Source organism: Dioscorea cayenensis, chromosome 11, assembly GCF_009730915.1.
Source record: "Dioscorea cayenensis subsp. rotundata cultivar TDr96_F1 chromosome 11, TDr96_F1_v2_PseudoChromosome.rev07_lg8_w22 25.fasta, whole genome shotgun sequence".
NCBI lineage: Eukaryota > Viridiplantae > Streptophyta > Magnoliopsida > Dioscoreales > Dioscoreaceae > Dioscorea > Dioscorea cayenensis.
The window spans coordinates 17,360,232-17,377,410 of NC_052481.1; the positions used below are offsets into that span (position 1 = coordinate 17,360,232).

Consider the following 17,179-nt stretch of genomic DNA (forward strand, 5'->3'; position numbering starts at 1 on the left):
TTATTCAAAATCTTACACTCAAAATCAAAGAATTTTATGGCAGATATATTTGTTTTAACCCCATAATTATTATTCAAGATGAGACAAATTTTTTGTTTTTAGCATAAATAACAACTAATACTTAATTTCAAATTATTAACAAAATTATTAAAATTTAAACTATTTTTTTTTAATAAATATAAATAAACTATAAAATCTCAATTCAGTAGCATGAGATTCAGATTATTAATTTTTGAGTCAGAGAAAAATAAAATATTTAACTCTAAAATTTTCTTTTCACAATTCATGCTTGCATCAGAGAGTGACCTGGGGCGGTAATCTCACCAGCGAGTATTGACAACCAAATACGAAGACTAAAGAACGAAAACACCCGTCCGAGAAACACTAGTGAAACGAAAACAGAGCGCCCCGTCAATTCCATCACACTCACTCTCTCTCTCCATCACTAGATCCACGATGTCGGCAGCCACGCCACCGGCCGTGAGGTCTTGCCGGCCCTTCCTCACCGCGCCGGGGAGGCGACGGTGCCCGGCAGTGAGATGCTCGCTCGCCGGAGACGTGGTGACTGCCAGCCGGATCTTGAAGGAGCTCAAGTCCGGATGTGACACGCCGTTGCCTGTGCTCCGCCGCGTCGCCGATGCCATGGCCGATGACATGAGGGCTGGTCTTGCTTCCGATCACTCTGGGAGTGACCTCAAGATGATCCTTAGCTACGTTGATGCCCTCCCAACTGGGTAACTCTTGTTCATAACTTGTTTGGAATTGAGTGATGATTTGATGGTCGATTTCCAATTCTTTGTGATATGTTATAGTATTATGCTGGTAATATTAAGTGTTGATTAGTGCTTGATCTGTGTTTTTCTTTGCCATTTAGAGATGCCTCTGAGCTTTATGTGTTTTGTTCATTAGAATTTTGATAAATAAGGACCGAATCTGCAAAGAGAAGTCTTGGTAGTTAAGGCAAGCTGAGTATTGAATTCGCCTAGTCGAAATTAGAGAGGGAAGAGAAGTATTTTTTAATGATGTAAAGTGTTGGGACTTGGGAGGATGATGAAAATATAACTTGGGGGGTCATTGTGTTCATTGGTGAAAATATTTATTTTGAGGCATATGATTTTTGTTAAGAAATCTATAAAATAGATGAGCTTGGTCAGACAGCATTCATTTAATTTCAGGAAAAAAAAGAGGATTTTTGTTGTTCTGAAGTAGTGGTGTTTGGCTTGAAGGATTTACTTGAAGCATTTAATATTTGCATTTTCATATCAAATAGCAAGCGAAAAGATTGTCTTGGCCTTGAATGGCAGCCACTAACATAATCAGTTGCATAAGTTCTGGTATAGAGGATTGATTGAAGAATATTGGTCTTGTGATATATACGAGAGCAAGGAATTACAAGATGGTTGTTTCCTTTTCTTATTTTCCTATGAGTGAAGGCCATTGTTTTTTAATAGAAAGATTGTTAAACACAAACCAAAATTATTGTCTAAGCTCGATCTATAACGCAAAAGCTTGAGCAGATAGGATGAGAAACCTAGACTTATATATTCATTTCCATATATACTAAATTATTTATCATGTGGTTAGTAGTTTTTCTAATTCATGTAATCACAAGAATTTGTAGATTTGAGCTTGTCAATGTTTGGTTGGAAGAAAAACCAGGTTTGACTGAGTTACCATTTTTTCTACTTAGATAGACTTCATGATGGATGTTCAGTAGTGTTTCACTACTAATTTTTGTCAATATTTGTCCATGAAAGCAATGTGTTTGCTAAATTTTGACAGAAGCGAAAAGGGACTCTTTTATGCATTGGATCTGGGTGGGACAAACTTCAGAGTGTTGAGAGTGCAGTTAGGAGGAAAGGACAACCGTGTAATTGACACAGAATTTGAACAGGTTTCAATTCCACAAGAACTTATGTTTGGTACCAGTGAGGTTAGTTTCTCTCACACCAGCTGTGCTCTTTACTTGATCCAAGAATGCAACTAGTTGTTTTAACTGTGTGGCTATTTGTATGCAGGAGTTATTTGATTTCATTGCTTCTGGCCTTGCGAGTTTTGTGGAGAAGGAGAGCGAAAGATTTTATTTACCTCCCGGAAGAAAGAGAGAAATTGGCTTTACATTCTCATTTCCTGTAAATCAGACTTCTATTGATTCAGGCATCTTAATAAAGTGGACAAAGGGTTTTGCAGTCTCTGGAACGGTTAGTACCGAGTATCTATTTAATGATTTCACACTGCTGCATTGCGTGGTGAGATTTCTAAGGTTCCTGGTTGCACTGTTGAGTTGTTGGAAGTATTCGCAAATTTCTGGTTGGTGGTTATTTAATTTATAAGAAACCCTGAGGAATACACATTTTTCACATTACCGAATGGAAGTTAAAATAGAAAAAATTGTGCTTTTGAGTCTTAACCTTCATGGTTGTGAGATTGTGATGCCAGTTGCCATGCCTTGTTCACTGAAAAAGCTTTGGATATGTCACCTTGTTTATGCTGGTTTACCTTGCAATAAATTAAATTGTTGCATAAAACATGGTACCGTGAAATTGTTCTGTATGGATTTTATTGATTTGATAGTTGTCTGGACAGGCAGGAAAAGATGTTGTAGCTTGCTTAAATGAAGCAATGGAAAGAAAGGGTCTAGATATGCGAGTATCTGCCTTGGTATGTTTTTCCGAACAAGGTTCATTATTATGATATTTATATAATTAGTCTATAGTGCCTTTTTACATGTCAACCTATGAAAGCAGCATAAAGACAATTTGTGATTCTTATGCAGGTCAATGACGCTGTGGGAACCTTGGCTGGAGCACGCTACTGGGATGATGATGTGATGGTGGCTGTGATATTGGGCACTGGTACTAATGCCTGCTACATAGAGCAGATTGATGCTATCCCTAAATTGTTGAGTCCAGCATCTGGCTGTGGGAGAACGGTTTGTTTTATCATTATTGCTATTAGCATTATTTGGCTTTTTGAGCTTCTTATTCAATTTATTACTTAAAAGCAACTAATATTTTTCCAAAGAAATGCAACTGAATAGAAAAATGTGATGCATTTGTTGTCACTGTTGATTGCAACCTTCAGTTAAATCAATATATTTCTACTGCAGATTATCAATACTGAGTGGGGGGCATTCTCGTCTGGTTTTCCTTTGACTGAGTTTGATAATGATATGGACAATGAAAGCATAAACCCTGGAGAGCAGGTGCCTCTTTGCATTCAGGATAAAGAATTTCCATTTTTATTTTTATTTTTTGTGTGTGTAGGTGTGCCTATGCGCATTCATGTGCTTGTGCGCACGCATGTTCTGAGTTGAGTTTTCCATAGCTATATGACAATTATTAAATTATCACCAAGTTAGCTTCTTGCTTTCTTCTATGAGACAGATATTTGAGAAGACAATTGCTGGCATGTACTTGGGTGAGATAGTCAGAAGAGTGTTACTTAAGATGTCTAAGTTCGCTGATCTTTTTGGGAAGTATCTTCCTGAAAAGCTCTCTACTCCTTTTGTGCTGAGGTTAGTTCCATCCTCTTGAGTTTTTTCTGTGATGTTTTAATATGGGCTCTACTTTTTTTTTATTGAAAACAAGTAACTCAATCCAACTGAAATCTTAAATTAAGCCTCCTGTCAAAAATTAACCACATAATAGGAGAAACCATGTCAACTTTTTCTTAAATACCGACGAGGAGTAAAATATTTCATGAATATTATTATTAAAGGATTTGTGAGTGCAATAGATTTGAATATAATCAATCTTCTCTTTCAGAGAAACTCTGGACACCACCATCTATTGCTTTTGTTTCGGAAATGATCTTTTGATGACACAATTTCTGTTAGTTTGATTGAAAAGCATTTAAAAGCATCTCCTGAAGGTTGAACTTGGTTAGTGCATTAATGTACCTTGTGTTTTTTGTTGCTACTTCCAATTTATTAAATGTTTGCTCCACTTAAAAATATAGCATAAGCCTTGTGTTTTTCCTTGTATTTTTCAATCAATAAGGTATCAAGAATTAGTTTATCAAGGAGTTTTATATTCCTTATTTCAGTGGATTGCCTCTTAATGAATTTGACTCAACTCCATGTACAGGACCCCTGATCTTTGTGCTATGCATCAGGATGAGTCAGAAGACCTTTCTGAAATTGGGAAGATATTAAATGCCACAATTGGTGTAAGTGCAATCTCAAAATTAGAATTAGATCCTTTTGTTTACCATATTACCATTGCTTATAAACCTTCAATGGTATAATAGACAACAAGCTCAACCTTGGAAGCGAGGAAGATCACTATGGATGTCACAGATACAATAGTAAAACGTGGTGGAAGGTTGGCAGGAGCTGGCATAGTAGGCATTCTACAAAAGCTTGACCAGGACTCCAGAGGCCTTGTCTTCGGAAAAAGGTTAGTAGTCGCGATGGACGGTGGACTATACGAAAATTATCCCCAGTACAGGAACCATATGAAAAGTGCTGTCAATGAATTACTTGGACCAGAGTTGTCGAAAAATGTGATAATCGAGCATACAAAGGATGGTTCAGGCATCGGAGCAGCTCTGTTGGCTGCTGTAAATTCAAAGTACATAGATTGAGTTCTATGACTAGGAGTCAAGCATCAATAATCTCTCATCAGTGTACACCTTTTGGAGCTATTAGTGTTTTCCCGGAATGGTTCTTTTGGTGTTGCAATTTTTTGAGGCATTGTTTTGCCAGGCTTGTAATGTAAGTGATTTCTTCTGTTAATGACTTTAAAGTCAGGGAGAGGGTCAATATGACTGATGTATTTGCATTCAAATTTATGTTGTAACATAGTGAAGGGTGAAAATTTTGGATTTTTTAAGTTAAATTTGCTGTCTCTGTTGAGCTATTTACTATCTTGGATTTTAATATTTTTATGTAATTCAATATCTTGGCCATACGGGTTAGTAATTATATATTTATATTAGATTAAGGTGGAAAGAGAAATGACTCTTAGCTTGTAATGGATCACAAAAAGTTAGCTAAGTTTTTATTGGCTACCCCCTTCAATAATAACATTATAAATTGTTACTCCTTAATTTTTTCAAATATTATTTGTTATTCCATGAAAAAAGAGTGACATTATATATCAAATTCTCTCTCCATATTTTCCTAGAAGCCTGATTTGTCCTAATTCTTTACTTAATTAAGAAATTTTGTTGGAATTACCACGTATAAAATGAAGTCCAATTTGCAATGAATACTTCACTTATTTTTCAAGAAAAGATGGAAAAGATACTCAATGTTTTTTGATTACATTGTTGCCCCACATCCTTGCTGTTTGATAAAACCTTTCATTTCAATTAGTTTTTCTTTCCAAAAAAAAAGGGCATGAGATAGCAAATAATTTTTTTTCATAAATTTCAAATAACTATCCTGAATTCATAAACATTCAAATTTGGTTTAGAAATGATTTTTTGCCACTTTATTTATTTAAAATCTTTATTAATCCAAATTAAAACATCACAAAGTTGTTTTAAGGAGTGGTAAATAAAATAAAATAAAATTAAAAGAAGAGGGGACAAGTAATTGTTGAAAAGATGATAGGAATGCAATTGTAATAATAGTGTGCGTAAAGTAGAGTGTCGATCCATAGGGAAGAAAGTGAATACTAGTAATAGCCATAATTTTGAAAAATAGCCTAAGTGATAAAATAATGTATGTGTGAAAACAAGAGAACAAAAACAAGAAATACGGAAATGAAACTAGAGAGAAATCAAGGGAAGAAGCGATGTCCGGGTATAGCATCCCTCTAGGGTTATAAAGTGTAGGACAAATGTTGTTTATGCTTGTAATCCTATTTGAACTGAGAGGTTTCCAGAATTATACTTAACCCTGATTTCTCAGGAGAAAAGTAATTAAATAGGTGTAGAGTTGATACGGGCATCCACACAATCGCATTAACACTCTATAAAATCTAACTGTGAGTTAATCATAATCTCTTAAGTAGATAATCTCCCCTAGAGAGAGATTATCCCTAATCCGAATACAAAGCAGAAATGAGATTTCTCCTAATATCCATTCCACATGATTGCAAAGAGTACAAAGATAATCACTAACTTACTCGGAAGGATTACGGGAGACAAAGTCTCCAAAGTACCATAACCAGAGGTGTACTCACTATCCTTTTGAATTGTGGTATGTCTATGCTAGATGGGAATTTCTTCCCGTCACATAGTACATCAAACATGATAGCTAGGGCTTTTGCCTTGTTAGCAACCAAGCATTCAAACATACAATTAGATTCAAATATAAATGGTTGCAATTAAAAAAACAATTAGAACATCAAAGATCTAACAACCAATGTCAGAAGTATAAACCCTAGAGTTCAACTATGCCTAAATATCTACAAATTAGCACTCTATTAATGGAGGGAAAGCTTCCAAGATACAAATACTAGGAGAAAATATGAAAGCCATGAAAACCCCCTTCTCAATCGTGCCGATGAAGAATCACCGGAGAAACCATAGGAAAGCTTCCACGCACACCGCCAAGGTGAACTTGACAGCTATGATATTCAATCCCCTTAAATGTTGATCCGAATCCCCCTTGAAATTGCCACTTAAGTGCTGGAGATTCATCTCTTATCTTCTTTAACTAAACCTCCAAAAAACGCTAAAAAGAAAAATGTTCAATCCCCTAAACATCCTCATTAGATCTATTTATACCTGACTACTTACGGTTTCTTACGAGCATAAGGATGTGGCAAAATAGGGAGCTGGAGAAGATAGTCATGAGTTTTACGGGACCAATTACGGCCATAAGTCACGTCCGTAAGGTCTTCTATATGTATTATGATCTAGCTTACGACCCTAAGTACTGGACCGTAAACTTCATTGTGTTGCTTCTTACGATTGGCCTTACGGGTGTATGCTATGGTCGTAAACTCCTCTAGATGGTCCTTACAGCTATAAGCCTTGCCTGTAAAGTTCTCTGATTTGGCTCTGAATCCCCCCTTACAGGCATAAGCATGTCCACAAGGTTCTTTGGAATCTACTTAGGCTGTAAGGTTGGCCGTAAGCTACCAGTAAGCCACCTATTTTGCCTTTTCCTTATTGAAATGATGCCGAGAGAGCTTCAACTTCATCGTTTAAGGTCTGAAATGCTTTTTTTGGCTCTCTCTCTCTTTCTCTCTCTCTCTCTCTCTCTCTCATCTTGAAATGCTCCCTTAAGCCTAAGAATGTGAAACACACTATATTTAGCATCGAATTCCATAATATAACTGTAATTCATGCTTAATGAGTGTACAAAATGATTATAATATATGAATGTTGTACACTCATCAGAGATGGATTATGAAGTGTTGTAGCAACCACCAGCGTTTCTCACTTTGTTGCTCAGCGAATGAGATGGGTTTAGCTTTTCCTACATGTTATAGCTAGTTGTTGCTCACTTGTTGTTTCTTTTAATTAATATATATATATATATATATATATATATATATAAGTGCATTAGGTATTAAAGATAAATTTTAAAAAAATATTTAATACTTTATAGATTTTTTAAACAGATATATAAAAAAACTTCTAAAAAAATATAAACATATAAATAACGTTTAGATATATACAAAAAATTAAAAAAACATATAAATAACACTTGAGGAAGTATATGTTTTCAGATAAAAATGGTAATTTTTGGTGGCATTTGAAACATGTGGGCAGGAGGGAGGTAGTTCTTCTGTTTCAAGCTCTTCACTATTTCATATTGGCTTTTCTTTATTGGAGTATACTCTAGTACAAATTAAAAAACATATAAATAACACTGGAGGGAGTACATGTTTTCAGATAGAAGCGGTAATTTTGTGTGGCATTTGGCACATGTGGGCGAGAGGGAGGTGGCCCTTCTCTTTCAATCTATTCACTGTTTCATATAGACTTTTCTTTATTGGAGTATACTCTACTACAAATTAAAAAGACATATAGATAACACCATAGGGAGTACATGTTTTCAGATAGAATCGGTAATTTTTGGTGGCATTTGGCACATGTAGGTAGGAGGGAGATGGCCCTTCTTTTTCAAGCTCTTCACTGTTTCATATAGGCTTTTCTTTATTGGAGTATATTCGAGTACAAATTAAAAAGACATATAAATAACACTGGATGGAAAATATGTTTTCACATAGAAGGGGTAATTTTTGGTGGCATTTGGCACATCCGAGCAGGAGGGAGGTGGCCCTTCTGTTTCAAGCTCTTCACTGTTTCATACAGGCTTTCCTTTATTAGAGTATACTCTAGTCCAAGTTCTTGGAGTCTTTGGTTTGAAAATTTGTAAGGCTTAACCCTTGGGTTTATCTTATCTTCACACCTGAAAAGAAGCCAAGATCAATGTATTGATTAAGAATTTAAACATAATCAACAAGTACAACATCATCTAATGATAGATACATTTTGCCTTTACGTTTGTTCAAGTATTTGTTAAAATTTTTCTTATAGACCTAGTCTTTTAAGTTTGTTGAAATGGCTTTAATAGATTTAACTTTTAAGTTTGTAAATCCATGCATCTAACACAATATAAAATTAGTTAAATATAGGTATAATTCTCTAAATAGTCTCTATACTTTTTCAAACTTACTCTTTTAGTCTCTCACTTTAAATTATAACCTTTTAGTCCCTCTACTATGTTTAAATGAGCCATGTCAGTCCTTTTTTTTTTTTTATTATGGTTTAGGGTTTAGAGAAATTGACATGGCTAAATTAAAAGGTTATAGTTCAAAGTAAAAGGACTAAAAAGGTAAGTTTGAAAAGTATAGGGACTGTTTAGGGAATTATACCTTAAATATATATCAATTTTTTTCATCCTTGGGAAAGTACATATCGAAATTACTACATTTTTGTTATTGATGGTCAATTTATATACATATTTTTACTATTAATTTTATGTATTTTGTAAATTAAAAAATATCTTATTATAATATTTTAAAATTATGACTCACTCAGTAGTGATGGGATACTCCGGAAACAACTCTGAAAGCATTCCAACAAACGTAGCTCGGTGAACTACCGTCGCGATGCAAAAGTATCGGCCATAAGCATTAGGGTTTTCATAAACAAGTATGTGAGCTTGAGCAACGTCTCTAACATCAACTAAGCCCCAGACTGCATTAGGGTATGCCTTTTTGGCCCCTCTCATGTAGGTGAGAACCCTAAAGCAACTTGCATTCAATGTGGATTGCAACATTGGTCCTACTGTTGGTGGAGGTACCACCACTACTAAATCTAACCCTCTTTTGTTGGCTATGTCTACTGCATTAAGCTCTGCCACCATTTTTCCATAGCAATACCAATTCTGTTCATCAGTTACCAACCAAACAACAATTATTTAATATATTAATTTACATAAAAATAAGAGAAGGATACATATCTATCAAGTTTATTATGCTAACCTTTTTATTTCTATACAGTAAATAATTTCGATTACATTATCATAAGAATAAAGAGATAGTTGCGTAATATATTTGTACATACATATATATTCAAACTAATTTTTGATCTAGTAAATAATTGTTTGACTCCGGATAGCTTAATAAATATAGATATAAATTTATAAACTTTGACCTTTTATTTATTAGTTTATGTTTGTTTTCCGTTATGTATATATATAAACTTGATAAATATATGAAGTTTAATTTATATTTAATAATAATCCTATTTAGTGAATCAGTGAATAAAAAAATAAAAAAAACCCTAGCTAAATCTGATCAATAAAGAAGAGAGTACCATTTACAAAGTAGTTTTTACCACCTTAGTCTTTTTAAATTTATAATTATAAATATGGATAAGTTATATGTCAAAAATTATCACATGTGACCAACGATTGCTACATTCCTAACTCAAATTTTAAATAGGGGTATTTGTGGCCTAGTGTAAAAAAAAAAAAAATTATCACATGTGAAGAGTTGAGCTTGACAATAACTGCTTGTGTCTTCCATTTGCCTAAGATGCGATTCAAACTTGTCATCTTAACTGAATGAACACCTTATATAGAAGACCAAACAATTATTGACTTAGCTAATTATATGTCTTCAATTATTTATCTCTAATTTTGCGTGCACACTATATAAAATAAATTGTGTGGAGTCTATCAACTAAATTGCTAACAGAATGTCAGAATCACTAAAAGAAAATGAGGTTAATTAAACTAAAATAAAAGAAAACATTAGTGTTAACAGAAAGAAACAAACGTCTGTTTTCTTGCAGTAATCAAGATCACTCCAGCAATTTTCATCCAAGACGGCGTCCGAGCTTCTGTTAGGGTTCATGTGAACAGCTCCTATTGAAGAAGTGAAGACAAACCGACCTACACCGGCTTTCACAGCCGCACTAACTGCGTTCATTGTGCCTTCCACGGCATCTTTCACCTTCTCCTGCACCCACACAAAACCAAAAGAAACTCAAATTTAATTATATGCATTTCAAAGTACAACAACAGCATTACACAAAACTTATAAAACACTTGCCGGGTCATTGGTCACCGGAGAAGCAACATGAAAGACTCCATCACAGCAGTCGAACGCCAAACAAACGCTTTCATAGTCCAACACATCGGCTTTGTACAATGTCAGTCTTTCCTCAGCTCCTTCCAATCCTTTCAAATGCAAGTTCTTTGGATCCTCTAGAATAATTATTAAATTATATTATTATATATATGGCAAAACTATCTTTTAGACGTTCATGATACTTTTCAGTTATTTGGTCATGGCAAAACTATCTTTTAGTTCATGATACTTTTCAGTCAAAAACTTAATATAATAATAAAAAGGAAGAGACTATAACCTATGTTCCGGACTGTCCCTCTAACATTGTATCCCTTGAGAAGTAGAAGTTTCACAAGCCATGACCCGATGAACCCGCCAGCACCAGTCACACACACTGTCTGTCGTCGGAGATCATGACCGGCGGCCACCGGAATTGCATCTCCGTTCTTGCGGATGTGAGAGATGGTGGCCATCTTTGTTATTAAAAAGGAGGATTGAGGAGGAGGGGTGAGAACTCACTGGACGGGTGGGGCATTTTATGAAGTGCTCAATTGGATAACTTTCATTGTTAACATGGTGCTCCAAGGTGGTTAATTGTTATTTGATGTGAAATAAAAAAAAATGATAAATTAGGGAGAATAACAAAAAAATATATAGGAAAATTGTAAAAAGAAAAAAACATTGTGGTTTTTCAGTTTTACAAAAAAATATATAGGTTTGTTTTTTTCGTTTTTAAATTATGTGGTTTTTCCAGCTAGCAAAAAGGGAAAAATCGTTAATAAGCCTTAACGGTGTTAACTCGCAGTGGCAAAATGGTCAATTTATTTAAAAATCATCTCATTCGGCATAAAAAATATTTTAAAATCTATTAATCTATCCCAAAAATCCAATAAACAAAAAAAAAAAGCTTAAATTCCAAAACCAAACAAAATCATGTTGAAAATCATACTTTTCTATGCCACGTCTCTTTTTTTTTTTATAATAAATGGTTCATTTTGTGCTTTTGAGTTAAACACCATTAAGGGCTTATTAATGGTTTTTTTTTTGCTAGCCGGGAAAATCACATAGCTTAAAAACAAAAAAAAACAAACCTCAATTTTTTTTTTGCCAAACTGGGAAACCACAAGTTTTTTTTTGTAATTTTCCCAAATATTTTAAATTATTATTATTTTTTAACATATTTTCATGGTCGTAAAGTTAGTTAAACATTTGAACATCAGCCAAATTTCTATTGCCACCACATCCCTATAAACGGTGTTCATGTCTTTGCTAAGAAAACGAGTTCGACTCTATTCACGTTGGATAAAAACACAAATGAATTGAGATATTAACTTATGGCTTATGCACAACCCTGACTTGATTTATCTATTTTATTAAAAGAAATTAAACACGGGTTAATTTAATTATATAGTTAGAATGAAAATCTATGTTTTCTTATATAATTCTTATATATATGCAAACCCAAAAATGTCATTTTCTCTCAACTCTTACTTAATCTTAACTATTGAAATATACAAAAAATTTGAGATTTATAAGATATATACATTTATATTAATTATAAGAGTATATAGAGAATTTTCAATTTTTTTCTTATGTTATAGTGATGAATGATTGAAAAGAAAGAATTGTGGGCTAACCCATTGATAACCACTGGTGCTTGTGATTAAGAGATCTCGAGTACTTCTTTTTTTCCTCTAAGTTGCATTAAAAGGGGTTGTGCACTTCCGTAGCCTTTAATTATCATTTGGTATCCGTAGCCTTTAATTATCATTTGGTTTGTTGCTTGTCGACTTTGTGAAAAAAAAAAATGACTGAAAAAATTGGTGGATGGCCATCCTAGGGTTGTATTTTATTATTTTATTAAAAAAATTATTTTGAAGAGAAACGAAAAAAATTAATAGGAAATCTCTCCCATTTTTCCACTTTCGTAGCCTTTAATTATCATTTGGTTTGTTGTTTGTCGACTTTGTCAAAAAAAAAAAATGACTGAAAAAAATTGGTGGATGACCATCCTAAGGTTGTATGTTATTATTTTATTAAAAAAAATATTTTGAAAATAAATGAAAAAATTAATAGGAAATCTCTCTCGTTTGTCCACTTCCGTAGTCTTTAATTATCATTTGCTTTGTTGCTTGTTGACTTTGTAAAAAAAATGATAGAAAAAAATTGGTGGATGACCCTCCTAAGGTTGTATTTTATTATTTAATTAAAAAAAATATTTTGAAAAGAAATGAAAAAATTAATAGGAAATCTCTCTCATTTTTCCAATTTTATAAAAATTCTTTCAAAATGCTTATATCTTTAAAAGGCTTTACTTATTAAATTATTTATTTTTAAATTCAAATCTATATATATAAATTTACCAAATTGCTCCCAACTTGACTGACTTGCACCGACGGTCCAACTCGTGCTTCTATTATTGACGTTTGTGCAGATGGGTTGGTCAAGTGTGGATGTGATATGGAGATGGATTATCGAATATTGTTGCTGCAACCCTAGTGTTTCTGACTTTGATGCGTTGGGCTGGTCTGGATGTGATATGGAGATGGGTTATGAAGTGTTGTCGTGTTGCATCCACTAGGATGCTTTGGCCAAGTCTTGATGTAATATGGAGAAGGATTAGTGGCAGAATCATAATTTAGAATAAGGTGTGCAAGGAACTAAAGTGCAACCTAGTGGTTTTCTAGTTACTTGTGTGTTTGAGAGTTTTGAGTTTGAAATCTGCAAAAAAATAAAAAAGCTTGTCTCTAATGGATGTGATATGGAGATGGATTATGAAGTGTTGCCGTGTTGCATCCACTAGGATGCTTTGGCCAAGTCTGGATGTAATATCAAGAAGGATTAGTGGCGGAATCATAATTAAGAATAAGGTGTGCAAAGAACTAAGGTATAACCTAGTGGTTTTCTAGTTATTTATGTTTGAGAGTCTCGAGTTCAAAATCTCATAAACCCAATGCAAAAAAATAAAAAAACTTGTCGCTAATTTATATATATATATATAAAAGAACAAAGTGGTGCCAGGTGGTTATCCTTAGGAGGTCAATTAAGTCAGCGTAACTGGTGCACTTCCGTACATTTTATTTATCATTTACTTTGTTGCTTGTCGACTTTGTCAAAAAAATGACTCAAAAAATTGGTGTATAGCACTCCCAATGTTGTATTTTATTATTTTATTAAACAAATTATTTTGAAAAGAAATGAAAAAAATTAATAGGAAATCTCTCCCGTTTTTCCAATTTTATAAAAATTCTTTCAAAATGCTTATATCTTTAAAAGGCTTTACTTATTAAATTATTTATTTTTAAATTCAAATCTATATAAATTTACGAAATTGCTCTCAACTTGACTGACTTGCACCGACGGTCCAACTCGTGTTTCTATTATTGACGTTTGTGCAGATGGGTTGGTCAAGTGTGGATGTGATATGGAGATGGATTATCGAATGTTGCTGCAACCCTCTTGTTTCTGACTTTGATGCGTTGGGCTAGTCTGGATGTGATATGGAGATGGATTATGAAGTGTTGCCGTGTTGCATCCACTCGGATGCATTGGCCAAGTCTGTAATATAGAGAATGATTAGTGGCAGAATTAGAATCAAGAATAAAGGGTGCAAAAAATCAAGGTATAATCTAATGGTTTTCTACTTGTGTTTGAGAGTCTCAAATTCGAAATCTCATAAGCGCAATACAAAAAAATAAAAAAGTTTGCCACCAATTTATATATAAAAAAAATGGTGCTGGCTTCAAATTTTAAAAAAAAATTAAATTTTTCTATCATATGTCACCATTGCTTTAAAAAAGTTTTGAAAAAAAAATATTTATAGGTGGATTGAACGACATATAATTCGACCTAAGAATATAAATTATCTCAAAACAAAGTTTTCTAAATTTAAAATATATTTAATCAAATTATATCTTATTTTAATAATTTAAAATATAATATGAAAAAAAGAAATTACAAAATATATTAAATTCGAAATTTGTGGAATAAAGTTTAACCCAAATTTTCTTATATATATATAACCCATATATATATAAACAAATCAAAGAAAATTTTATTACATTTCAATCTTCTTTGTTAATTATAATCAAACATAGCTCAACATTCATTAACAAATAGATGAATGCCCCACAATTCTGTTCAAAATCCAATAAATAAATAAATCTATAAATTAGCAAGAGTTTTTCAACCTTTTGATTCCCCTCATTTTTTTTTTTTCTCGTTGTAGATCTGCTTTTTTTGATCTTTAAGCTCAATATCTCTTAAGTGTTTAAATAGAAAAAGAAGGATGGAACTAGCAGTATTTTTTAAGGGTATCCATTCCGAAAGATTAAACAATAAATTTTAATAAATATTTTTTAAAAAATATAATATTATATATTATGTACTAATTTATATAAAAAATTAAAAATATATATATTTTTTAATACAACATGAATAAATTTGTCAAAATAAAAGGGTGAAATAATAGATTTTTTGGAAATATTTTTATAAAAAGTATATTTTTTAAATCATATGTACTAGTTTATTAAAAAATATAAATATATATATATATATATATAATGTTAAAAAGCCAAAACAAAAGATGAGACTCGTGGGAGTGGGACCCATAGCTCTCGTCGTCTTCATGACTAGTTGCTACGTTCATCTATCTATGTCAATTGATAGGGTGCTGAATTCTAGCATTCCTTGATTTTTTTCAGTAAAAAATACATAAGGATGAAATCCTTTCTCTGGCCTAGGGGGTGCTTGAGGGAACATGCTGGCCGGTGGCCCTTCTCTTTCAAGCTCTTCACTGTTTCGAATAGGCTTTTTTTTGTTGGAGTATACTCTAGTCCAAGTTCTTGTAGTTTTTGGTTTGAAAATTTGCCTTTGTTAAAGTATTAATTTGTTAAAATATTTCTTCATAGACATAGGCTTTTAGGTTTGTTATAATGGCCTTTAATAGATTTAACTTTTACGTTTGTTAATCCATGCATCTAAACACAACATAAAATTAGTTAAATATATATATCAATTTTTTTCGTCCTTGGGAAAGTACATATCAAAATTAATATGTTGATGGTCAATTTATAAAAATATTATTACTATCCAATTTTTCTGTATTTTGTAAATTTAAAAAAAAATTTATGATAGTATTTTAAAATTAAATGACTCACGGGTATCGATGGGATACTCTTGAAACATCTCTGAAAGCATTTCAACAAACTCAATTCGGTTAACTACCGATGCTATGCAAAAGTATTGGCCGGAAGCATGATTGTTTTTGTAAACAAGCATTTGAGCTCGAGCAACATCTTTAACATCAACTAAGGCCATCACTATATTAGGGTATATATAGTCCCTCTCTTGTAGGTGAGAACACTAAAGCAACTTGCATTCATTGTAGATTGTAATATTGGTCCCACTGTCACCGAAGGTACCACCACTATTAAATCTAACTCTCTTTTGCCAGTCATGTCTAATGTTATAAGCTCTGCCACCATTTTCTCATAGCAATACCAATTATGTTCATCAATTACCAACCAACCAACAATTATTCAAAATATTAATTTACATAAAAATAAGAGAAGGATACATACCTAGCTAGTTTATTATGCCAATCTTTTTATTTTTATACATTAAATAATTTACATTACATTATCATAAGATTAAAGAGATAGTTGCTTAATTAATATATGTACATAAATGTGCATTCAAACTAATTTTTGATCTAGTAATTAATTGTTTGACTCCGGATAGCTTAATAAATATAAATTTAAATTCATAAATTTTGACCTTTAATTTTATTAGCTTATGCTTTTTCTTTTCTTACGCATAAACTTGATATATAAATATATGAAATTTAAATTATATCTAATAATCCTATATAGTGATAAAAAAAACTAGCTAAATCTGACCAATAAAGAAGAGAGCACCATTTGCAAAGTAGTTCTTGTCTAGGCACTCGGGGCAAGCTCGCGCTTGCGCAACATTTTCTCAACTCAAAAATGGGTTTGTTAAGTGATAAACTTTTAATTTTATATGATTTAAAATTGAAAAAAAAATTATTGAACAGATAGATATGTTTTACAAATCTGAAAATCTTGAGGACTGTTTGGAGAATTAAAACATTCATACATATTAAAAACTAATTATAATATTATAAACTGGAAATTGCCAAAAAAATCTCCTAACTTTGAAATATTGCCAAAAACACCCCTTTAATTTGGTAATCCCTAAAAACACCTTCCTTTTAAAGTCAATGATTTTCAAATCTCCAAAAGTTGTAACCGGCTGTAACAGAGTTACTTTTAAATTTTATGGACGAAATTGCCCCTTGCATTTGAAGTTGTGGTAGTGCAATCTTGTGTTCGGTTTTGAGAGGGAGTGGGGGGTTATTGTTTTGAGTAATCCCTAGAGACAACCATTTCTGCCGCCGATTATACTTTTTTTTTTCTCTTCGTCTCTTTAGTTTTTCCATTTCCAAAGTCGTCTTTGCCTGGGCATCCTTGTTTGGAAGTTCTTCTTCGCTATCCACCATTGTCTCAAAGAAGAATTCCCGCTCAAGTATTTGACATTTCATCAGTTTGCAGTGTAAGGTATTGAGCTGAGGTGGACGCCATTGAAGAAGTTGTGTTTATGATTTTTTTTTTTATAAACGATTTTGTTAGAAAAAGAGATTTTTCAGTTTTGTTTTGTAGTTTTGTTTT

General features: G+C 32.7%; 2 protein-coding genes across 2 annotated transcripts; one reads left to right on the forward strand and one right to left on the reverse strand.

The window, feature by feature from the left end:
- Positions 1-393: 393 nt before the first annotated feature.
- On the forward strand, positions 394-4,841 carry LOC120272468 (hexokinase-4, chloroplastic). The gene is made up of 9 exons (XM_039279300.1): positions 394-734; positions 1,783-1,933; positions 2,019-2,201; positions 2,587-2,661; positions 2,777-2,932; positions 3,110-3,205; positions 3,387-3,517; positions 4,089-4,170; positions 4,252-4,841. The coding sequence occupies exons 1-9, from the start codon at positions 457-459 to the stop codon at positions 4,585-4,587; spliced, it is 1,488 nt and encodes a 495-aa protein (XP_039135234.1). The 5' UTR covers positions 394-456; the 3' UTR covers positions 4,588-4,841.
- A 2,882-nt stretch (positions 4,842-7,723) lies between these two features.
- LOC120271859 (cinnamoyl-CoA reductase 1-like) lies at positions 7,724-10,986 on the reverse strand. Its single transcript, XM_039278536.1, has 5 exons — positions 10,786-10,986; positions 10,470-10,624; positions 10,194-10,376; positions 8,946-9,298; positions 7,724-8,317 (listed from the first exon to the last, which is right to left on the reverse strand). The coding sequence occupies exons 1-5, from the start codon at positions 10,958-10,960 to the stop codon at positions 8,128-8,130; spliced, it is 1,056 nt and encodes a 351-aa protein (XP_039134470.1). The 5' UTR covers positions 10,961-10,986; the 3' UTR covers positions 7,724-8,127.
- Positions 10,987-17,179: the final 6,193 nt, after the last annotated feature.

Excerpts from the sequence above, each read along its gene's own strand:
- LOC120272468 (XM_039279300.1), top strand. The coding sequence starts at position 457 with ATGTCGGCAGCCACGCCACCGGCCGTGAGGTCTTGCCGGCCCTTCCTC. Across the intron at positions 735-1,782 it reads GTTGATGCCCTCCCAACTGG|AAGCGAAAAGGGACTCTTTT; the intron begins GTAACTCTTGTT and ends AAATTTTGACAG. Across the intron at positions 3,518-4,088 it reads TCTACTCCTTTTGTGCTGAG|GACCCCTGATCTTTGTGCTA; the intron begins GTTAGTTCCATC and ends CTCCATGTACAG.
- LOC120271859 (XM_039278536.1), bottom strand. The coding sequence starts at position 10,960 with ATGGCCACCATCTCTCACATCCGCAAGAACGGAGATGCAATTCCGGTG. Across the intron at positions 9,299-10,193 it reads ATTACTGCAAGAAAACAGAC|AATTGGTATTGCTATGGAAA; the intron begins GTTTGTTTCTTT and ends ACTGATGAACAG. Across the intron at positions 8,318-8,945 it reads GAGTATCCCATCACTACTGA|GTGTGAAGATAAGATAAACC; the intron begins GTGAGTCATAAT and ends GCTTCTTTTCAG.